Source organism: Mizuhopecten yessoensis, unplaced genomic scaffold, assembly GCF_002113885.1.
Source record: "Mizuhopecten yessoensis strain PY_sf001 unplaced genomic scaffold, ASM211388v2 scaffold4083, whole genome shotgun sequence".
NCBI classification, from domain to species: domain Eukaryota; kingdom Metazoa; phylum Mollusca; class Bivalvia; order Pectinida; family Pectinidae; genus Mizuhopecten; species Mizuhopecten yessoensis.
In genome coordinates, this window is record NW_018405367.1 from 202,128 (window position 1) to 226,651 (window position 24,524).

General features: G+C 35.7%; 1 protein-coding gene across 3 annotated transcripts in view; it reads right to left on the minus strand.

Annotated features, from left to right (window-relative positions):
* The window catches only part of LOC110448485 (cohesin subunit SA-1-like), a 39,942-nt gene that overhangs the window by 6,987 nt on the left and 8,431 nt on the right, over positions 1-24,524 (minus strand). For 2 of the 3 annotated variants that reach the window (XM_021494748.1, XM_021494749.1), the window contains exons 6-30: positions 23,919-24,123; positions 23,412-23,563; positions 22,749-22,822; positions 22,063-22,186; positions 21,637-21,735; positions 21,104-21,183; positions 20,249-20,471; positions 19,407-19,521; positions 18,211-18,314; positions 17,490-17,579; positions 15,325-15,414; positions 14,860-14,919; positions 13,327-13,470; positions 12,484-12,554; positions 12,053-12,143; positions 11,637-11,717; positions 10,913-11,005; positions 10,133-10,286; positions 9,555-9,688; positions 8,697-8,798; positions 8,187-8,255; positions 7,229-7,305; positions 6,113-6,235; positions 5,480-5,655; positions 4,573-4,735 (exon numbers count right to left, since the gene is read on the minus strand). In XM_021494748.1, coding sequence (XP_021350423.1) covers positions 4,573-4,735; positions 5,480-5,655; positions 6,113-6,235; positions 7,229-7,305; positions 8,187-8,255; positions 8,697-8,798; positions 9,555-9,688; positions 10,133-10,286; positions 10,913-11,005; positions 11,637-11,717; positions 12,053-12,143; positions 12,484-12,554; positions 13,327-13,470; positions 14,860-14,919; positions 15,325-15,414; positions 17,490-17,579; positions 18,211-18,314; positions 19,407-19,521; positions 20,249-20,471; positions 21,104-21,183; positions 21,637-21,735; positions 22,063-22,186; positions 22,749-22,822; positions 23,412-23,563; positions 23,919-24,123 — 2,894 coding nt within the window. Of the gene's footprint in view, positions 1-1,835; positions 3,021-4,572; positions 4,736-5,479; positions 5,656-6,112; positions 6,236-7,228; positions 7,306-8,186; positions 8,256-8,696; positions 8,799-9,554; positions 9,689-10,132; positions 10,287-10,912; positions 11,006-11,636; positions 11,718-12,052; positions 12,144-12,483; positions 12,555-13,326; positions 13,471-14,859; positions 14,920-15,324; positions 15,415-17,489; positions 17,580-18,210; positions 18,315-19,406; positions 19,522-20,248; positions 20,472-21,103; positions 21,184-21,636; positions 21,736-22,062; positions 22,187-22,748; positions 22,823-23,411; positions 23,564-23,918; positions 24,124-24,524 lie in introns of those variants that run through there. The other variant, XM_021494750.1, reaches the window with a different exon arrangement.

Below are 24,524 nucleotides of genomic sequence, written 5' to 3' on the forward strand. Positions count from 1 at the left end.
ACTTTTGACATCTTTACAGTAAAACTTCATTAGTCTGGACACTTTTGATATCTTTACAGTAAACCTTCATCAGTCTGGACAATTTTGATATCTTCACAGTAAGACTTCATTAGTCTGGACACTTTTGACATCATCACAGTAAAACTTCATTAGTCTGGACAATTTTGATATCTTCACAGTAAGACTTCATTAGTCTGGACACTTTTGACATCTTCGCAGTAAAACTTCATCAGTCGGGCCGCTTCGACTTTGGAGGTCAGTAGAACTTCATTAGTCTGGACACTTTTGACATCATCACAGTAAAACTTCATTAGTCTGGACACTTTTGACATCTTCACAGTAAAACTTCATCAGTCTGGCCACTTCGACTTTGGAGTTCAGTAGAACTTCATTAGTCTGGACACTTGATATCTTTATCATTAGTGTGGACACTTCCGTTGGGTATAAAGGGGACCCTCATTAGTGTGGACACTTCCGTTGGGTATAAAGGGGACCCTCATTGGACTGGACACCTCGGTTGGGTATAAAGGGGACCCTCATTGGACTGGACACTTCGGTTCGGTATAAAATGGACCCTCATTAAAGATGTCTCATTGGGTTTTTTTATGGTCTAATGACGGCTAGTCATTTAAGGACATGCAAGGTTTTGGTAGTGGAGGAAAGCTGGAGTACTGGTAGTAAAAGCAAACACCTGGGGTCAGTACCTGGCGACTGCCCCGTGTAGGCCTTGAACCAGCGACCCAGTGGTGGAGGGCTAGTGATCATAGACGGTCAGGCGCCTTAAACACTCAGCCACTGCGGCCCCAGGTCAAATTGTACAACATTGTTGCCCTTGCCAACTTGATGAAACTGTTACACCTTGATAATGAGGTCACTGCTACTTTCACAATAAAGTTTATACCACTATTTTACAATGGGAGGCACAGTAGTCTATTGGTAGGACGCCAGGCTCGTGACAGAAGGGTTGCGGGTTCGAGTCACAGCACGGCACTGTGTTGTATCTTTGAGCAAGATACCTTACTCTGCTTGTTCCAGTCTACTCAGCTGTAAATGAGTATGTGGTTGGGCAGTGCCAGAGTTGTTGAATGCTAGCTGTGAGCGCAGAAATGGCAACTGAGTTGAGAAAGGTGTTGGCTGGTTGCAAAGGCCCTATAACCACGGATAATAATTTGTGAACTGCTTTGAGACGACCTATGAACTAGGTTGTGATAAAGCAGTATATAAGAACCTCCAATGATTATTATTATTATTATATTAACTCCTTATATATACATATTGTACTTAAAACAAAACAAACAAAATGCAAACATTTGTTCTGATGTGTTTATTTACCTTAAATTCACTTTTCAATGAAAGGAAATAGTTCCTAGTTCTCATATATGTATTTTATCAAAGTGTTGCTTTATATATTTCATGAATTGCACTTAATATTGTCAATTTTAAACTGCCAATACTAGCTACCTCTATGTACATTTTATTTACAGTAATAAACTAAGCTATATTTTCGTTCACATTATGTTTTTAAGCTTATGAAGTAAGATGTGGATAGTATATATATACAGTCTCAATGAAAGATGAAATATGACAATGTTTGTATTAATTTGCATATTATGCATATTGCAAATCTTAATGAGATGTGAATAATAATTTAATATAAGGAGTTATCCTCTATGAAAAATCAAACTTTAGTAAAAAAAAAAAATGGAAACAAATACACCTTGTGACAATGCATCTACATGCTTTTATAAAACAGTATCCAATACATTTCAATGATTTCTGAAAAAAAACATCATCCAACAGCAATATCAAATATCTTGCTGAATTACTGGTATTAATTTTTTTCCTCTTCCATGGTCAGAAAACCACTCGGTTAAGGAAGTAAGTGCCAAAAACTGCCTACAACTTAGTCAACTCATTCACTCCTGAAATTTCATAATGAACTATTCCAACCTTTGAATTGGAAGAGTTCAAATGTGTCTTCAGGGGTGAATGAGTTAAATATCTGGGAATTAAGCTAGACTTGTGTCAAGCATCCCTTACCGCCACTCAACATGTCATCAAAATGTCTACATTTTTTAACAGCTATGTAGACAGCATAACCCAAAACATCAAGTAAATTTTGTTGGAAGTTGTAGATAAATGAACTATAGACTGACAATTTTTTGTAATAAGTTACCAAGAAATTGACAACCGTATTTGGAAGTGACCAATGTCTGAAACATATTTCTAAAATATTATTTTGGAAACATTGAAAGAATTTAGAAGTTATTTCATATTTATGAACAAAGTTAATAATTTTACACACACAACACGTACAACACCAAATATTTAGAAACAAGATCAATACAAAAACAAAAGAATAAAAAAAATCACATGTAAAACTTTTTTTCAAGGAATATTGAAATTTAAAATTTGAAAATAAAATGTTACAGAAACAAGCTACGAGTCCATAGCCGTCTAAGCGATTATAAAACTTGACGTTAAACACAGCAGTATAAAAGTAAAAAGGACATGTACCACATCCTTTGGACAGAACTTTCCAAAAACACAGTACATATTCTTGAATTGACCCTAATATACGAGAATTCATATCTAAAATATTATTCCCTTAATTTTGAAATCTGTTAAATGGGCTCTAATTAGGGCACTGTAAAAGTCTTTGAAAATGTTTATAATTTTCTAAAATATAACCTCATTCAATTGTCTGTTACATTCACTGCCATTAACACAGCAACACAAATCCAGCCCAACATATTCATACACACAATGTAACTGTTAATGATTTAGAATATGATGATGGCTACACGCTGTGCAATACAGATTAAAATGCTGGCAAGTCTGAATCACAGGATGCACGTTTTAACAAAGCCGCTGCTGTTTGATAGGTGCGGGTTTTTGGAGTTTCGGGGCTTCGGTGGCAGAAATCTTGGACGGGAAACAATCCCACACACATAGCAAGGGACTGGGCATGAACTAAACAAGCTCAAGGTCACCATAAACACGCTCAAGGTCACCATAATCTAGAAAGAACACAGAAACAAAGAAACAAAACTCAATAAAAAACGGAAATCAACAAAATGAAAGAGAAATGCATGCAAAATAATCAATAAAAGTGTAATAAACTGGCTGTCTGTATGTCACTGAAATACCTTGTGAAGCGTATTGTTTTTACAGGAACATTCTAATGCCAAATAAAGCAACAGGTGTGTTTCCTGTTGCACCCTTTATATATTTTTACTTCTGACCATAACATTTTTTCCTCACTGAAGGATAAGAAATGATGTTTTTTCGACATCCAATTTTCGACGCGAAGTGATGATACTTCTCTTATAGTCTCAGTATCATAGTTAAATTAATTTAAACCATTTGATGCTTTGATGTATATATTTCATGTTGATATTTTGCAAACTTGTCCAAGAAATAGTTTCTTTTTTTCTCACCCCTACTTACATTCATCTCGACAAGACACAATTGAGTATAGAACCACCTTGTGGTAATACAATCAATTTGGGGTAAAACAATCAATAGAAATGGGATCTCTTCATTAATGATATGGACATAACAGTTATGTGTGAATTTTATACGATTGCTACGATTTAAAAGAAATATGAAAAACTCTAATTTCAGACAGTATTTCAGTATTTCAGATCATTTGAGACAGCTAACTTCAGACAGACTACCAAACACCTATCTGATTAATCTGCTAAACAATCAGATTACTTGAGACGGACTACCACACAATAAGATCTTCACTAGAAAGCATGTTCACTTAGTCATCTCAAAATTAAGTCCAAGCTGCAATTAACTAAAGCAACATATATTATGTAAAATCAAAAGACAAAACTGAAAAGAAGTTGATTTTGAAGCTAATTGTGTTCTGAATAAAACAGGCCATTAATTTGTATTGATTGTCTTGCCTGTGCCCCGCTTTGACCATCAATGCACATGTCAAGTTTGGTTGGTCTAGCACTTACAGTTTCAAATAAAACTAACTTAAGCACAAATGTTGATGAAGATGCTGACAAAGTCAATGGGCCATGAAAGGTAGGCCACATCCAGCATATGATGCATGGGTTGAGATGTACTACCTAAGATACATCTATAGTACAAGTTTGGTTGGTCTAGCACTTAAACTTTCACTCAAATTAACTTAAACGCAAAAACTTAATGTTGTCGCTGTTGACGGAAAAGCAACAACACCTTAGTCTCGCTTCCAGTACTTCGTGGCGGCGAAACAAAAATCGTTTTCTGACAATTAGAAAATAACTCAAAAGAATCAGAAACCAAAGAGATGCCATACTGTACAATCTGCAACCTGAGACTAAATTGTCTTTATAAATAGTATCAACATGAAATCGTTATTATTCTGCAGTGTAGCCGTTCAGATTTTGACAGGATTTCTTCGAGATATTTTGAAAATTAAAAAGATATTGTCTTATCATAATCCACAAGGGCCTTTACAAATCAAGTTGCAGATTGGTATATTTCACAATGGGAACAAATGAACTACACAACAGAGAATAAAACCCGAATTGACAACAATGAAGTGAACACAGCGTGCAGTCTACTTACGAATCCTGAAAGTCCTGTTCCGATCCTGGTTCCGAGGGTGCCCCGATACTCTCCTCGTCAGCACGGCGACGTTTGATGGCAGTAGAGGTTAGTTGAGGCGCCATACTGGGTGCAGGAGTGGGGGGTTCTCCCCAGTCTCCAGTGCTGGAGTCATGGTCGGAGACTGTCAATGATAAAGTTATCGTATTACTTGTACAATCTCATATGTGTTTCCTATGCTATTTAACGTGACAGGAATATTCTTTAAGACACAGGTCATGTGTACTAAAGTGATATTGTATATAAAATACATGTGAAACAATTTATAGACTTCAAGTTAAATTACCAATGTACATCCATTTTAACTACTGTATACTGGGAAACTTTTGCCCCAGTCAAGTTTTCGCCCTTCAACCATGAATTCAATCTTCAACTAGTGTAAATTTTGTCCCTCACATGTAACCACTGTGAATATTTTGTTGGTTACTTAAATTTGCTGTAATGATAATGTCATCCTCAAGAGAGCGAAAAAGGCAAAAAATTGAACTGAAGTGAAAATTTCTTGTTGTACAGTCATTTTTTTCCATTTAAGTAACAAAATTTGTTTTTAGTAGGGAACACTTAAAAATCTGGGATATGTTACTTTCTTTTTCTGTGATAATTATTATTGTTTTTTTTTATTAATATTTAAACCCCTTTGATAATAATGTATAGGTGATTATTCTTTGATAATAATGTAATTATCTCCCTTTACTTGTGATACAACATGTTATTGTTATTTTACAACAATATTGCTTGTCGCAATAATAGCTCTCAAGAGCTCATGTTCTTCATTTACATGTATGAGACTTTTAAATAAAGTATCTTGGAAAACGAATTTTGATCTACTGGCCATATTCAATCTACTGATAATTGTCGTTTTACTCACCATCTGCTTTGCGTTTGCCATACCGCCTCTGTGAGGCCTGTTTCAGCGTGATGGGGTGGATTTCGTGCTCTCCCTGTACCAGACTGTTACGATACGTGATCAGAGATTGCCACTCATCATTGCGGTTGGACTGGGGAATCCCTGTGGCCGGTAGGTGCTTGTCTAGGTAATTCAGCCTGTCAAACAGGTAAATATATCATTAAGCACTTATAATGAAATCTTTGTTATTGAACTATTATTTTCACACAAAATACAAACAGTAATATCAAACTTTAAACTTTATTTATTTTTCATCAATTACAACAACTTATTTCAATTTAAATTAACTATTCTTGTTGGCCTGGTCATCAGTGTGCCAGGGGTTTTAATATGGTAGGAAACCAGAGTATCCAGAGAATAACCCACGCCAGGGCAGGTTACCCCTTACCTTTTTACGTCCGATCGGGCGATCTACAGTATAATTTATTTCTATAAAGGTTGAGAATTGTTTAAAGTTCTATTATTTCCGTAGAAAGTGAAAATCATTTACAGTAAAATTTATTTCCGTAGAGCGAGAGAATCATTTACAGTAAAATTTATTTCAGTAGAGCGTGAGAATCATTTTCATGTCATCCTGTCCAGATATCTACTTACACCACTTTCTTGTCTTGTTTCATGAGTTTGTTGGTGAACTCACACAACACCTCCAGGAAAGCAATGTTGGTAGGGGGTCCTTCGTGTCCTTCTTCCATTGCGAGACCGTACAGGATACCCTCCCTTAAAATACAAAATATCACAGATTATATGAAATATCTATATATTGCATGAACAAACAATAAAGTCAAAAGATAGTGATATTGCACTGTTGTATTTTTCCTATAATAAGTAACCTCCCTTTAACTTCTGTTTTGGATATATAACTGTAATAACACAGTTGGGCCAGGACAAATCTGTTGACAAGGTAACTCGATTGGTTACAGCGATAGTATAACAATCGGAAGTCCAGGGTTCAAATCCTGGTCTATCCCTGCTGTTTTATTTCCTTTAAGAACGTTATTGTTGATTATATTTTGTTTGTTTCTTTCATATTTATCATATCTCATAAAAGTCTAGAAATGATTTGTCAAAGCTATAGTCACGCCAAAAAAAAAAAAAAAAAAAAGGTTCCAACACTTGGTTACAGTTTTTAGCAGTGGTACAGGGACCTTTAAGGTTGATACAAATTTTCATTTTTATACAAGCCAATATATAGTCCATCTTAGTTATTCTAATAGCATCCCACTCGACATCACCTTCCCTACCAATACCGAAATACCAATATCAGCATCGTTGTGTGCATAAAATAAATATTTGTTATTTTTTCTTTCACAGAAAAACCTGCATTTGTGCAGTATTTAAAATTCACATTTGACACAATCTCAGTAATTTGCTCTCAGATAAAAAAAATCTTTTCCTTGCAATTTACTGTATACCGGGAATATTTTTGCCCAGCCAAGCTGTAAAATCCATATTCTCCTATTGCATTTTTTTTTGTTCTAGTAATCAAAGTGTACTATTATTTGTTGTAACAATTATTTTCCACTATACTACAGTAATACATCATACAAAGGATGGTACAAAACCTACTAATGTACGGTTACCTCTTTCAATGGAAAACTTGCATTCGTGCAGTATTTAAAATACCATCGAACTTGATCTGAACAATTTGCTTTTTGATGAAGCTGTTCTATTGAAACTAATGTGCTAGACTAAGTTTGGTACAAAACCTACTTGTGCATGGCAGCTACAGCCTCTCTGTTCTTGATCTGGTCAAGACCAAACGACAGTGCAAATCTTCTGGCCAACTCCTATTGAGAAAATAAAACAATTTATTAACAATATCTTAACAATTTCATGCCATTTTGCATGTAGAATTTCAAGTACTGTTTACCAACATAAATAACATTGGCAGAAAAGAAAGTACATCAATGCTTTTTTGACAGTATATCCCCTATTGTGTCTTTAGTGTCAGTGACCTTTGATCCTGACCTTAGGAACATGTTAAATACATTATGTGCATTTACATCATCCTCGATATCCAAGGGTTACGCTTACATTCGCTCTCTACACCCCTGGAATATGTCATAGCAAAATTGAAGGCACAAAGACAGCTGTTTGATTGGTCTCAGGTAAAATCGACCAATCGCTAGGCTGATACCTGTTCTTTGAAGATTACAAAGGAAAGACACCCGACTTCAAAGCCTGTCAATTTTTAACGTTACGTGACCACGAGATTCTTTTGATGAACTAGTCTTCTTGTCTCATCAACAAGGTGGCACACACTGATCCTTCAATTTTGCTATGACATATTCCAGGTGTGTAGAGAGCGAAAGTGATCGTAACCCCTGGATATCGAGGATGCATTTACATATAACAGGGTATCACCAAATGAAATTTCAGACAATTCAGACTTTCAGATTTTGAGATTAATTCAACTATCAAAGTGTGAATGACATTTCTAATGTGGAGCCCTAATCATTGCAATTGAATCAATAAGACACACTTTTTCCTGGAATCTGGAAGATATGTAGTATCTTTAATTACTAGCTGATTTTTGTGATTTTTTTTTCATCCTTTCTTTTTCTTTTTATTCTTCCTTTTTTGACTTTTTTGTTATCAATTTGATTCCAAGCATGAACATTTTATCATGTTCTAGGTTTCCCTTTATTTAGCTGTTAATCGGTCTTACCTTCAGTGACTGGAAGGCTTCCGAAGATCTGTCGATCATGCCTTGTTCCGAGTGCAGCTCACGGAATAACTGCAAAAAATGTATACAGCTGATAAACTTGAGGTAGAGTAGAATATCATTGGTTACGACTCACACTTGTAAACACAATAGATTCTCAGAGGTAGATTTTATATAGAGGTGAGTGGAAATTAACAATATTTATTTGAAATTATAGAATAGGCAAGCATGATTAAACAAAGTCTGCTTGCAGGTTAATACTCCTTTCCAAAATATTTACCAGACAACCAAATGAGTCTGTATTTCTTAAACATACATAAGTGGTTCCACAAGGCCTGTTGGCTAGTTTTAAAATGACTCAACTGTTTGAGATTTTATAATCACTCATGGGATCACCAGTGTGAGATTTTACAATGACTCACCTGTGTGAGATTTGAAGATAACTTTCTGTATGAGAGTTTAAGATGACTCACCTGTGTGAGATTTTAAGATTAAGATTTTAAGATGACTTACCTGTGTGAGACTAAGAGCGAGGGTCTTAGCTGTTGTCACCTTGTTGATTTCTCTGGCCTTAGCTAGTGTTGCCTTGATGATGTCTCCATAATCATTGTAGAACTGAAGTACAACACAGATGTAGTACACATGATTTATGTCATTTGGAAGCAAAGGTTGGTCTCAAAATTGAAAAGACTGAAAATTAATTGTAGAGAATTGATGACTTCCTTGTTCAATTTTTGAACTAAAAGCGTCCAGACACTACATGTTTTGATACTTGTTTAAGTTTTGTTACTTCCGAAAAGTTGTTTTGATATTTTATAAGATTTTCTGCACTTGGATAAAAGTTTCAACTTTGTACTTCGTTCTGTTTCTGTGTCATGTGTGTTGCTTATTTTAAACTTGAAGATTCTTAAGCATCTTTATAAGAAAGTACAGAAACCTCTTATTTTTTGGTACCAAAATGACCAGATACCAAAACGTCTAAGATTCATCCCAAAACTAATGACAAAGGTTTTCAGATATTACTGCTTAAGAAATGACGACTGATTAAATGTTTTCCCATCTTAATGCATAATGTTCTTACAACTAAAATACTGGTATGGTATTGCAATATTACTGCAATATCTTGATTGTTGACATCACTCCATTCCAGAAATTTAAATTGTTTCCATTCATTACTCATGAAAAAGACGTGACATAGTCTTGTAATTTTACATTTTGAGAAACAGCTGATTAATGGAATGATTAATGGAATGATTAATGGAATGTCACTGCCATAACACCAGAGCATGACATCTTAAGCAGTCACTTTAATCTTACAACAGGCTCATCAGAGATGCCAACGCAGTGTGTTCTTGATTCAGATAAATTTACCTTCATGTAGTGCTTGAACATGTCCGCGGCGACTCGGATACTGACAATGTTGTACACAACCAGCTTACAGAAACAGGCCAGGAAGTTACGTCGCTTGTGCAGCTCCTCAATCTTCACATTCTCATCCACATCATCTGTAATACATATCACACTATGACTGAATTTGTTCTTCTGAACTCTCAGGGACTCCATATTTATTTTCAAAAAAGACGAGGGGCTTGAGTAATCTTTCGTTTAGCGTTTATTTATTCCTGTAGTATATTTTCAAAGATTGTGAAAGAAATACAATACATATTACTGATGAACCAGGAAACAGGTTATAAAACATGTTTTTTTTCTCTTCAATTTTCACTGTTTATGTGTAAACAGTTGGTCAATCAGAAATTATACAGGTTTTCTATCAATTTAACACTTTCTTCAAATAAAATTTTCCATGAAATAAATAGAAATTCTATCAGAAAAGACAAGATTTTATCATTGGAAAATCTGTTCAGCAATTTATCATCAGTTGTTAATTTTGTCCATAAAGCTGAAGAATAGTTCATATTTTACAAAATGAATGCAAACACTGAACGTACCGTCCTCATCCTCGACGAAGACTTTCTCTGTGAGGAAGTTGCTGAGTTGTGTCTGTAGTGTCTTGTCTGGTTCAAACACAAGTGGCTTCATCACACCATTGTCCCCCAAGTGTTTACTGAACACGATCAGCAGGTCACAGATCGTGATGTAGCTCTGCAACAACATTTCTATCAATTATCTCTGCTTAATTCTGAATATTTAATATCATTTCAAAAGTTTGAAAGAGGTCATAAAACTAAGCTCCCCTCCGATCTTTGACCTCATGCAAGTTGCATTGATCTTGAAGGTACAAAAGACACGACACTTATTTTGAAGTAATTTTGATCCCTTGCTCGTAACCTTGGACCTTTGGAGGTACAAAAAGACATGACACTTATTCTGAGGTAACTTAAATCTGATTCTTGTTCAGTTTTACACTACGTATACATCTGATTACCCCAGATGAAAGCTGAAAGTTGTTTAGTCAGTGTCCATTGGAGCACAGCCACATACCAAAAATAACAAGTATGAGACTTGGTCCTTGACCATCACTAGAACACTGATGTCCACTCTTCACTACAACAACGCCCCAGAACCAAAACATCTACAAATTATCTAATGATTTCATGGAATTTGAACTTTGAATTTGTTTCAGGTTTTCAGTGTAAACCTGTACCTTCTTAGATACCCTCTCCTCCAAAAAACACATTATCAGAGCCTAGGAAGCAAGCTCACATCCTAAGTGATTGGAATCCCCCCAACCACCTCCTCCTATCATCTGACTTAGCTAGTGATCTCACCTCCTCTGTAACTTTGTCCTGCTGGTGAAACATAAGCTCATGACAATGCCTCATCAGTTCCTCCAGTCTCTTCCTCAGCATCCTCATACGGTTCTGTAACACAGTAATCAGCAAAACATTCAAACATAAGACATTTCAGATTTATTGAAGCTTTAACTCATTCACCTGTGAAGACATGTTAAAACCTTCCAATTCAAAAGTTAAAATAGCTCATTATGAATTTTCAGGGTTGAATGAGTTAAATAAACTGACTTCCAAACAAATGATAATTGCAAATGAAAAAGAGATTCAAATTTCAATTTTGCAATAAAAATAAGGACTGCTCTTATACACCCTAAACATATATTGTCTAGTATCAGTTTTCTAAACAGGGACAATAAGGGAACAATAAATGTCATTCTTTTGAAATTTTTAAACCTTTTTTTTTAAATTTTACAGCTGATGTTGAGATATGTAATTATCTCCCTTTACTTGTGATACAACATGTTATTGTTATTTTACATGTTTGTCGCAATAATAGCCCTCAAGAGCTCACATTTTTTGTTTACATGTAAGCGACTTTAAATAAGGTTTCTTGTATCTTGTACAGAATTAATTTCTCAATTTAAACTCCTATTAATAGACACAGACAAGTAGACGAGAAAAATGTAAAATGACCAATCTCAAAGTGAAGAATAGTACAATACAAAACTACACTAGTTGTGAATGAGATGATATGACTTACTTTGTCTGGGTTACTGGTATCGAGAGCCTGGAGATACCACAGGATGGCCATACTGCACGAGGAAATCGCTTTACTGATTATCTGGTGGGGCAAAACAAAATCATATAAATGATTTGACAATCACTGGTCCTAACAAACACCACCACCACCACCACTCTTTGAGAACAAATCCCAAACTGTTATCAAAGTGCAGGCAACAGTTACAAGAAAGATGTGTGCCTTACCAATATTCTTAAATAGATTATATCTTTATTCAATTTCCTATATTTTTAGTTTTCCTGAATTTAAGCAGGACATACTGGTATCAGATTTTCTGACTATGAAGTTCCTTTAAATTAAACATTTCTATATCATAACAGTCTCCATAATCAACCCATCTTTATTTTACTGAATTAATCCGGCTTAACTGTACTGACCTCCTCGGGAATGGCTAACTGGTTGTCATTTCCAGCTTTGATGATGTGAAACAGATCGTCCCAGAGATTCCAACTCGTTAAATTGTGACAACTGAAAAAGGTCAAAGTAAATCAGCTGGTATAAAACAGAAAAGTTGTCTATAGCTTTCACATATCTTGAATGCCATGGTGTTCCTGTGCAGAATGTATGAAGGTAATCTTTTTTCCATTTACCAGATTTTGAAAAAACTTATGTCATAGGAATTGCACATACAGGTTTGGCTTTATCGTGGATGACTTTTAAGCAACAGTAGTAAAATACAGACTTGCATTAGATGTATTTCAATTTAAATGTGCCAATCGTTATCAGCATTAGCCTGTTGATTTCATATTGTGCGGAAAACTTAAGGCTAACAGATTTTATTATCAATGAAAACTAAAGACAGTTTTACCTATAAAAGGCATAGATTCGTTTTAGACAAGCTACCAGTGCAAACATTTCATCCTCGTCCGGCTCCTCACCCTACAAAGCAAACAAAGACACCTTTTTTATTCTTCAAACATATTGTAATATTTTGCAATACTTCATTAACAGCTCTGGTTAAACTAGATCAGCAAGATCCAGAGTTTTTCGTTTTTGTTTTAAATGCACAATGATACAAATTCATGTTGGATTTGCGGTCCCTGGACTGCTAGGTCTGTTATGTTGAATTCTTAAGAATAATTTAACTATGAAAACAATACAGCTACATATACCAGTAAGGCCTATTTCAGGTAAAAGTTTAGAGGCCTGGGCTAAGAAGAACAGCCTCTCGGGACTCATTTACTATCATATCTGGAATTGCCCTAGAGTAAATGCTCCAAATTGCATTGTCAGGAACACTTTCAACTTAACCCCCCTAACAGATAGTGGTTTGTCCCAGTTGCAGCCATTTCTAATAGGGTTCTTCTCTAAGGACACTAAACCCACATCTATAGCTATGCTAGTGATGCCATGTGACTTCCAGTCATCCAACGTCATATTTGGGTAGATATTGCTTACAATTAGCCCTCGTCAACTCTGAACTCTACAAATCTTCACAGCATTTTAACTCATTCACCCCTGAAGACAAATTTGAATTCAAAAGTTGGAACAGTCCATTATGAAATTTCAGGGGAGAATGAGTTAAACCTGGTATATTGGTAGGTGCGGTTCTGACTCCCACTTTGGCACAGATACCTCTGGGAATCTTATTTCATTATCAGTTTCAGTACCATTCTTACGGTTTTAAAGCAAGTAGTCAATGTGTCATTACCTCAGCAAAGAAGTCTTGCATGGCTTCTTTGAACTTGGCCACCAGGGAGTCAATGAGGGTTTTTCTGGCCACATCACACTTTCCTGCGATAGCGTAGTCCTCATTGCACAGGCATTCGTAACACTTGGAACTGGCCTCCAGTACCTAAATATGCAGAACAACATTAGGCTAAATAAAGATAATTTTGAGGTTCAGCTAACCCTACCTACCCTAGATTTTTGTGCCTACTCTAAAGTCTTTATTGGCATTTAGTGATATTCACTGTTAGCTCAGAACTCCCGCTCTATATAAGCATAGTAAAATTATTTTCAAAAAAATAAATAATATTACCTACCTACCTTACCTATTTTTTCTGAGGATAATAGCAGAAACACAAGAACATTTTTGTTTGGCCTTATGAATTTAAATATAGCTGAAAAGTATCTATATCTCATTTACATTTCATTACATTTTGTACACATTTTGAATATTATATGTGAAAGTACCTTTCTTGGTGGACATACAGTTAACCCTTTGCCACATGCAAGCGCCTCTGGACGCCTTTACCCCTTGCCACATGTAAGCGCTTCCCGACGCCTCTACATTATCTCAATGTAAGCGCTTCTTGACGCCGCTACGTTATCTCAATGTAAGCGCCTCTCGACGCCATGCCGTTTCGGTAAACTTAGACATGGAAAATTCTGGAAATCACCTATACTATTTTTAGAAGATATCAATGCATCGACCAATCAGATTTGTACACGTCATTCCTACGAATAGTTTTGAATAAATTAACCTAGAAACTGCGAGTCATGAGTGTAGAAAAGTGTCACAACAGCGAGCCGTGATGGCGACTGTCACAACTATGTTACGGGACATTTTTGAGGAGGAGGAGGATGATTAATAGTTTAATGGCTTCAGCCCTGATGACATTGAGTCAGACATCNGTTTGTTGTTTTATTTGGAAGTGATAATATCATTGTTGAGTCATTTCATTGAATCATAATTAAAGCAAAATGAAACATTTTAAAATGTGTCTATCCTGATATACATACAGCTGATTTCATGGTTATGTGTTGATGTTTTTATTAGGAAAATAGCACTGAATTAAAAAAAAAATTGTAAGAAATTCTGAACATTATTTTAACTTACTGAAAATGCTTAAAACAACTATTTCACCTTCAAAATTAAGGTTAGAAAAACAAATCAAAACAAAACTTAATTTCTCAAAAACTGCCATTGAGATGGCGTATACACATTTCAGTCAGTGCAGCAGTGTTGCATTGCAACAATGTATCTTGGCACTATCAGTACAGAGTGTTCAAGTGTATTGGTTTGCATGTGGCAAAGGGTTAAGTAAATCATTTATAACAAACCTAAGGGCACTAAGACACCTGTGCAATATCACCCAACTTTGTTCTTTTTTAAACTTCTGCTTTAGGTTCCTTAAATAAGTTGAAACATGTATTAACAAAATCTGACCTAATGCACAGAAACTATAGCCCAAAAAGTCTGCACCTCTGATGTAGGGGCTTGACCAATCATCTCACTCACCTCTGTGTCTGTGTGTTTTTCCACAACCTCGTGTAGGTAACGTAATGTCAGCTCCAGATTCTACAATAGTGTAAAACACATCTTAGACTAATAGAACGAGAAGGAAAAGAAATTTGCTTTCAAAATAATCTGAAACATTATCTATACCCAAGCAAATCTTACCAATACAGAACAATGTGATGATATCATGATTTGCAAATTTAGAAAAATAAAAGTATTAATTACTCTTCCTGTTTACTGTCACATTTTTGCAGTTAAGATTTTACAAATATGATTAAATAAATAACAAACTTATACCCATTCCATACACTGAAGCTTATAAAAACAATCTATGTATAATGATTACATTCAAACAAATCTACAGAAATGTCTCTGATTTCTAAATGATGAACTTTCCATTATATCAACACCACCTGTCATGAACTTCATAAAACAGAAGTACTGTGCAATTGTAGCCTCAATTACCTTCTCTTGTCGACTGGCTGTGTAGATCTCCAGGTTGAAGTACTGTGGGATCGTTAACAGATTGGCCACTTTTTCTGGATCCATCAGATACTGCAAACGATAACATTCTACCTTTACTAAAACGACTAATTTAATTAAAACTGTGACACTTAAATGATACACTTTGAAAGTTATGTTTGGGGTTAGTTTAAACATTTCCCAACACATGAAAAATTTACTAAACTCATCCACCCCTGAAGACACATTTGAATTCTTCCGATTCAAAAGTTGGAATAGTTCATTATAAAATTTGAGGGGTGAATGAGTTAAGTCCCTGTACTCATATATATAAACATGTGAATACTTTTATTATCTCATTATCTTCAATTTTAACAAAATATTGAAATTGTCAACATGAACTGTAACTTACTGAAAAGTGAAAAGCGATGTCAAGATTTAACTCTTTAAAACAAAATAAATGTATGCAGCCAAAGCAATATCCTGGATCACAGCTGATACACTAGCTAGCTAGATTGACAGAACTGATATCCTGGATCACAGCCGATACACTAGCTAGCAAGATTGACAGAACTGATATCCTGGATCACAGCCGATACACTAGCTAGCTAGATTGACAGAACTGATATCCTGGATCACAGCCGATACACTAGCTAGCTAGATTGACAGAACTGATATCCTGGATCACAGCCGATACACTAGCTAGCTAGATTGACAGAACTGATATCCTGGATCACAGCCGATACACTAGCTAGCTAGATTGACAGAACTGATATCCTGGATCACAGCCGATACACTAGCTAGCTAGATTGACAGAACTGATATCCTGGATCACAGCCGATACACTAGCTAGCTAGATTGACAGAACTGATATCCTGGATCACAGCCGATACACTAGCTAGCTAGATTGACAGAACTGATATCCTGGATCACAGCCGATACACTAGCTAGCTAGATTGACAGAACTGATATCCTGGATCACAGCCGATACACTAGCTAGCTAGATTGACAGAACTGATATCCTGGATCACAGCCGATACACTAGCTAGCTAGATTGACAGAACTGATATCCTGGATCACAGCCGATACACTAGCTAGCTAGATTGACAGAACTGATATCCTGGATCACAGCCGATACACTAGCTAGCTAGATTGACAGAACTGATATCCTGGATCACAGCCGATACACTAGCTAGCTAGATTGACAGAACTGATATCCTGGATCACAGCCGATACACTAGCTAGCTAGATTGACAGAACTGATATCCTGGATCACAGCCGATACACTAGCTAGCTAGATTGACAGAACTGATATCCTGGATCACAGCCGATACACTAGCTAGCTAGATTGACAGAACTGATATCCTGGATCACAGCCGATACACTAGCTAGCTAGATTGACAGAACTGATATCCTGGATCACAGCCGATACACTAGCTAGCTAGATTGACAGAACTGATATCCTGGATCACAGCCGATACACTAGCTAGCTAGATTGACAGAACTGATATCCTGGATCACAGCCGATACACTAGCTAGCTAGATTGACAGAACTGATATCCTGGATCACAGCCGATACACTAGCTAGCTAGATTGACAGAACTGATATCCTGGATCACAGCCGATACACTAGCTAGCTAGATTGACAGAACTGATATCCTGGATCACAGCCGATACACTAGCTAGCTAGATTGACAGAACTGATATCCTGGATCACAGCCGATACACTAGCTAGCTAGATTGACAGAACTGATATCCTGGATCACAGCCGATACACTAGCTAGCTAGATTGACAGAACTGATATCCTGGATCACAGCCGATACACTAGCTAGCTAGATTGACAGAACTGATATCCTGGATCACAGCCGATACACTAGCTAGCTAGATTGACAGAACTGATATCCTGGATCACAGCCGATACACTAGCTAGCTAGATTGACAGAACTGATATCCTGGATCACAGCTGATACACTAGCTAGCTAGATTGACAGAACTGATATCCTGGATCACAGCTGATACACTAGCTAGCTAGATTGACAGAACTGATATCCTGGATCACAGCTGATACACTAGCTAGCTAGATTGACAGAACTGAGTGTTTTGTCAGACTCTTTTGACCAGATTTATCTATAAAGAGAATCCTTTTTTTGATGAGGAGGAGGCTAACCTTCAGGAGAAGCTGTGGTAGTGTTGCAATGAAGTGTTCAGTCAGACGTGTTTTGTCCTCCATAACTTGTTTACTCTCCTTGGCTGTTAACTGTCAAATATAAATAATATATTAAAAGACACACATTAAAAAATATCAAATCTTTAACATTAACAAGAAGTTGACTATTCCTTAATATCTTCAATTGTGTAGGATGTTATTTGTTGATGAAGAATAAAAGAACTTGACTAAATTCTGTCAGATTCAAATCTGTAGACTGAACAGTGGTATACAATTTCTTATTTAGATTAATACTTCAGATCGATCATCCTTGCCTACATGTTCATAGTAATTACTGAAAATTTTCACTGCTCAGACATTAATTTTTTTCTAGAACCAGGCACCCAGTTAATGGAATTACACACTAGTACTCTTGGTGAAATTCTCTAAGTATCGTTGATACAGTTAAACCTGTATTAGGAAATCCATTAAGTGGTCTTTTAACTCATTCACCCCTACGTATTAAAACTGGACTTGCCCAGCCTCAGATTCGGTGAGGTTCATATGTGACTCTAGGGGTGAACAGGTTAACATACGTGGTCTGCTGAGCAGGTTGGACTATATTGAAACCTGTCAATTTTTTTCCAGTATATTGTTTATCTTGTTAAAATCTGAAGGAATCTGTCTAGAGAAACTTAGAGTACAATTTACATATTAAAATCTATGTGCTTTATAAGCCTACCTTTCTGTTCGGACCTCTTCCGACGGGCGATTCTCCGGTGGCTGCTTGTTTTACGCAGCATACCATAATTTCAATTAGACTTGTTTCCTGTCTGTCGTCCAGGGCTAGAAAACAATTTCATGGAATCATTAATAAATATTAATTAGATCAATAAATATTTCAAGAATTTATCCAAGAAAATTGCTGTCAGAACTTTTCTTTATTTTCTATACTACTGACTGTAAAGTTCAGAAGCACGTCAAACTCCTTAATTATGTCATATACACTGTCTTGGCTGATAATTTGGGATGATTTTAGCATTTATCACCATGAAAGGTTCAGTTGATGTATCATATACATATTGATACATGTGATTTGATGATTAAACAGTAAGTAGTTTGAGAATTTTAATAAAGTTGACCCATGTGACCTTGACTCAAACTTGAGGTGATTTCTTTTCATAAACCTTGAATCAATTTATGCAAGCAAGCTTTTAGCCAAATGTCATAAATTTAGAGACTTCAGTTCTTCACAAGTAGACTTTATTTTACAGATATTTGACCCACGTGACCTTGAAAGTAGATAATGGTAAGTGGAACATTTCCTATTTCTGATGTACTGTAATACCATTAAATGAAGTCGTGCCAATAAAATCTGGAATTCATTGTTAGACGCTAACACTAGCTAGTCCTCTATTCTGAGAATAGTAGACTTCAGCAAGGACTAGAGAATCAACAAACTGAACAGGTCCTTCAATTTGGACTTGTGAAAAAATATGTTATTGCAATATCATTAGAAAGATTATAAAATAAGAATATTTGTTTTGAAAAACTGCTTAAAATACAAATGAATTAAACTGCACCATATTTGTATGATAGTAGTTAATTTATTAGTTCTCTACAATCAACTAGAATACTGACAGGTCAGTAAGGGCAGTCAATTACTTTTAATGTTTCCTGGTAGAGATGTTTCCTTATTACTTATTCACTCCTGAAATTTCATTATGAACTATTCCAACCTTTGAATTGGAAGAGTTCAAATGTGTCTACAGGGGTGAATGGGTTAAGGAAATTTTAGACTAGATCCATTGATGTAGGACCAGCAGATAATCTATTCAACTAGCCCTGTGGACTACCAAGCAAAAATAGTTTAGTGTCTAACCCCGAAACCTGGGATTACCAGGAACTAAGGAAACAGCGGGATGGATTGATACATACGTTCCTCGCCCTTAGGGGGTTCCTCCAGTAGCAGGTCTGTCATACATTCCCAGTCTCTCATCATGTCGTTGATATCCCATAGACTGTCGACCAGGTACGCTCCATGTTCATGTAACTGTCAGGCAAAAACATACAAGCTTATTTTTAGGATACATATACCAGTTAATTTGACGGGGACAATTGATATTTCCATCAAGGGCAGTCCCAAAATAGACAATATTTACACAATTATTTTAAGACCTTGATATGAAGTCTGGTTGGATAGATTTTCAATTTAGAATTACCATCTTATTATCATCCCAGAGTAAAGTGGATATAAATAAGATAAAGTTTTTTTTCAAGATTTTTTTCACAGATATTAAAAGTTGTATATTATTATCCAAGGAAATTGCTTAACTTTTATTTATTTTCTTCAATACTGACTGCAAAGTTCAGACACAACATCAAATTTCTTAATTATGTCTTATACATCTTATCCACCTACTCCTATAAAACTGTTCCCACTGATGACATCACAGTTAACACTGCTTTGAAGAAACAGTCTGAAGAGTCTCCCAAACAAGAAGTAAGCTCTGAAAGCTATATTCTGTGAACTTTCTGTTCTCAACTATATCTATATTTTATTTTAAAACAGTGGTATCTTCCCAAAGGTACCAATTTGACATTCAAAACATGCCAAGACTAAATTTTTATGAGGACAATTGATACTTTCAACAAAGGATAATCAATATCTAAAGAGCTATTTAAAACCCCGTTCAGAAGTCAGACTAAAGATGCTTAGACTCTGCTTATCCAGCACAATTGTCTAGACCTTGCACCCAAATGAGCTTGCCATCCATTACCTCACTCTCAATGAAAAACTGCACCAGATCTCTGATGAGTGGTGCATTTAGACTCTGCTTCTTTCCTTTATGTATTTTAAGAGTTCTTGTCAGCTCCTCGTCTTTGCGGAAAAGTTTGGCATTTAAGAATTCGCCCGCAGCCTGCGCCACCTGGCGCTGTGAGGAGTAAACCAATTCGTACACATTTTCACAGTCCTTGTCCCCCAGGATCGTGTCATTAAATCTACAAGGTACATCAATAAATATAGGTGCAATATATATATATATTTCTTCTTAGCAACACCGTTCACAGATATTATCTTTTATTTTGTTAAAATTAAAGTTTGAACCAAAAATTCAAAGATCAAAACAAGCTAGTGTTAAACTCATTTGATTGCTTATGGTACTATAATTTTGGTATCAGCTATTTTTTCTTTTTTTTTTAGAACTAAAAATTCAATAGCTCCCGAGTTCATACAAATAGAACAATATCCTATTTATATGCTATCTGTTAAAATGTTGATAATAAAACATTTAATCTAAAACAGGAACGCTCTCTTAGGTACTATCTGGTACAGTCAATGGACCTGATAAGGTACACATCAAAAAGAAGGCTCAAAAATGGTCTACAGAAATGGTTCTTAACCCTTTCACCACTATAGACCATCACAGACTCATCCAGAAGAATGTATGGTAGAGTCTACTGAAGTTACCTAGGGTGAAAGGGTTAATAGAGAGCTTATATTCAGTAATAATTGATCTATAGAGATGACAAAATGGCTGTCTCACAAGAGTGAGAATCAATTAATATGGATTGTCTCTCCAGCAGATTTGATTGTACTGTTACTTCCTGTATCATCAGTTGTTATAACTCACTTAAGGATGCTGATGACCAGTTTGATTCCCTGTACAGCCACCTCGTACTCCTTGTCTAGTGTCATCTCCACAATCCGGTCCTATAACACAAAGTATCGTATATATATATACATTGCTGGGTTTTCATCACAGATACTCAATGATGTTATATACATATACTTTCTTTCTCATTACATAAACAACACATGTGATGTAACAAGAGGTTGGCGATATCAGAGAGGAAACATTTGGTATATTGCAAGTTGAAATAGCAATAGTAAATTGCTCATGCTTTTTCTAGCATAATTTTCACCTTTCTGGAATTGAAAAATTATATGTAGTCTGCAATCCATTTTTTTGTCAAACAAACACAAGGGTTTGAACAATTAAAAACATTTTGTAACTCAATCAGCTTCATAGCAAATTAAAGGTTTTCTACATAGCTATTTGTCGTCAAATTTGAAATAAAAATATGCAAAGTATTGCAAATGGGGTTAAATATGAACTCAAAATATAAAGAAAAGAAAACCAATGACTAGAAAATACTACCATACCTTGAACCTGTTGGTGAAGAGCTCCAATTTGTGAGCCAAATCCTCTGTGTTATAAAGTGGCTGGAGGGCACGCAGACAGTGAAGACGGACCTCACCCACCTGAAGAAGCACACAAGTTATTGTATTGTCATACTTTACTATTACAAACAGCACTCTTGTAGTTATCTGAAAATCCGTTCCCCCTCCCAAGACTCAATATTTCAAAAACATATTTGTCTTTATATTTGAAATTTCATGTATTTATGTGTTTTTTATCTTCGCCACTTTGTTTGTTTCAGAAATGTAAGAGATGTAATAACAATTTTCATATACAGGTTATGGCTTTGTTTTGTTTTTCTCTCTATTTTGTCATTACTTTATGAAACTTAATTTCAGAAAAACATAACAAGAACTGTACTACTGAAGTAAGATTATGGTAGTACTTACCTTGTCATACAATGTCCAGCCAACGTATTTCAGGTAACCATCGTCTAAAAACATGTTGGGGTATCTCTTCATCCACACCCCTATTTCTGCTATACATATCGACCGGATCTCTGGCTGAGCATCTCTACAAGATAAATACACAAATGCATAAAACACTCGTTCAGTCAAATATCACACTTATTTTGATAAACGTAGAATATTTAATGTCTAAGTGAGTTTTCACCTTGTATTTGATCAGATATATAAAATAAGTCTCAAGAGTTTTCATTACAGCAAGTTTTAATTCTTTATGGTTTCCGTCTTCAGTGTGACAAAAAACTGTTTTAACATCATTTCTAATATCTACATGCTACAGAGTGTGTCAATATGTTGTTCATAGTGTGTCCAAATGTAACTGTAGTGTGTCCAAAATGCTTTTCAATATTTTCTAATAGATTTAGTCAATGTTAACTTTACGAAAATCTTTCATTCTTACAGTACCCTATGGAAATGACATCTTTTTAAATACTACCTGGATCTGATTGCTTTAATGGAATGCTTATCTGTATCTAACTATCTTATTGTATTTGACCATTTACCTGTATCCAATAAGTTACCTGTATCTGATCATTTACCTGTATCTAATAAGTTACCTGTATCTGATCACTTACCTGTATCTGATAAGTTACCTGTATCTGATTACTAACCTGTATCTATGCACAAAAACTCCCTTGAATATATATGTCAACATGTTTCTGATTTCTGCCTGATTTTCTTCCAACTATTGAATAAACAAAACATTGCAATTTACATCAAATGTTAGTATAAGTATTAAGATATATTTCACGATGGTAATTCAAATTTGCAATCCACTTACAAGTTATCAGAGTACCAATATCTTTAATATCAATCACTCATGATTTTATTCTTCTTCCACACTTGACTAGCAAATTATCTATTTCCATTGCATGAAAGCATTTTTGTAATAATTGCATAAAGTTCAATATGGGGTCGAGATCAAAAATGAAAATACAGGATTTACTGCACTAAACCTGAACACAAACTATCAAGTATCTATGAAATAAATACCGAAATGAACATCACCTGCCCATACCAAGTCTGTCTAGTAGAAATAGACACAGGCCATCACCTTTGCTGACATCCCACCTACAGGGCACTTACATGTTTGCACAGTTAAATCACAGACCTTACTTCTGTAACACCCCCTCCCAACCTTATCTTGTCTATTTAAAACACAGACCATCTATCGCCCCAAGTATTATCCCCCTCTCCACCTTATGTCTATTTAAAACACAGACTTCTGTGACATCCCCCCTCCCCACCTTATCAAGTCTAATTAAAACACAGACCTCCTGTCGTCTCTGTAACAGCATGTCCAACCTGTCGTTGGCGCGTTTGGTCTGTTGCTTCTGTCGCTCAGCCTCGTACTGTCGCTGGGTGTTATCTAAGTTGATACTTAAGTTAAGTGCCACATCTACCAGAGCTGTCATCAACTTCATGGCTGAAAATGAAACGGGGGGGAAAATGAGTGTGAATACCATCTTTAGTTTACTAACCTTAAACCATTAAAATTTCTTTCTTGTTTTACTCTCTTATAATTTCAACAATAGACCCATTTTTTATGGAACAAAGGGTCATAAATCTGAATATATATACTGACGGACAGTGCAAACCAACACTTTTCTCTGGTGTTCAGATTAGGGTTTGTTTGGTTTGGTTAAATATTGTTTAAGATTAGGATTCAATAAATGAATCTAACTTAACTCAGACATGCAAACCTATATTTTTCTCTGGTATACAGATAAGGGGCTAAATAAACGTACAAACCTTGTCTTACAATGTAAGCTAGTACTTACCAGCTAATGTTGATGTGTGTCTGAAGGCACGGACTTGCGAGTCGGTGAGCCCGGTGAGGAGGGAAATGATGTTGTCCATCATGTACTGGTCGTAGATGATACTGTACTGACACTGCCGTACCAACACCTGTACGTACTCACAGAAGTTGGAGCGGAACTTCTTCCACTGCGGCCCACTCATTATCAGTGGGTAGTCACCACTGTCCTGGAACCAACAGTACATCACACATCAAACAACACTCATAGCATTAGGACGCCCCAGAAAAGTAAGGCCAACTAAAAATGATCTTGTGTTTTCGCTAAACACTTCCTTTCCTAGATTTGTGTGCCTACCCTTAAGTTTTTATTGGCATTTAGTGAAATGCACTGTTATGGTCAAACTCCTACTCTATATAAGCATAGTAAAATTTGTTCAAAGATTAAGAGAATTGCCTGCCTTTTTCTGCTCTCTGTCAGACTCAGTGACATTGTAACATTGAATTATGATGCCACTAACATTTTTTCTGTGACAATGGCTGTTCCACAATTTAACATATGGGAAGGAATAGGAGGCATTTTTACACAGACCCCAACCATTCAAACATCCATCAAATACATAATTAACTT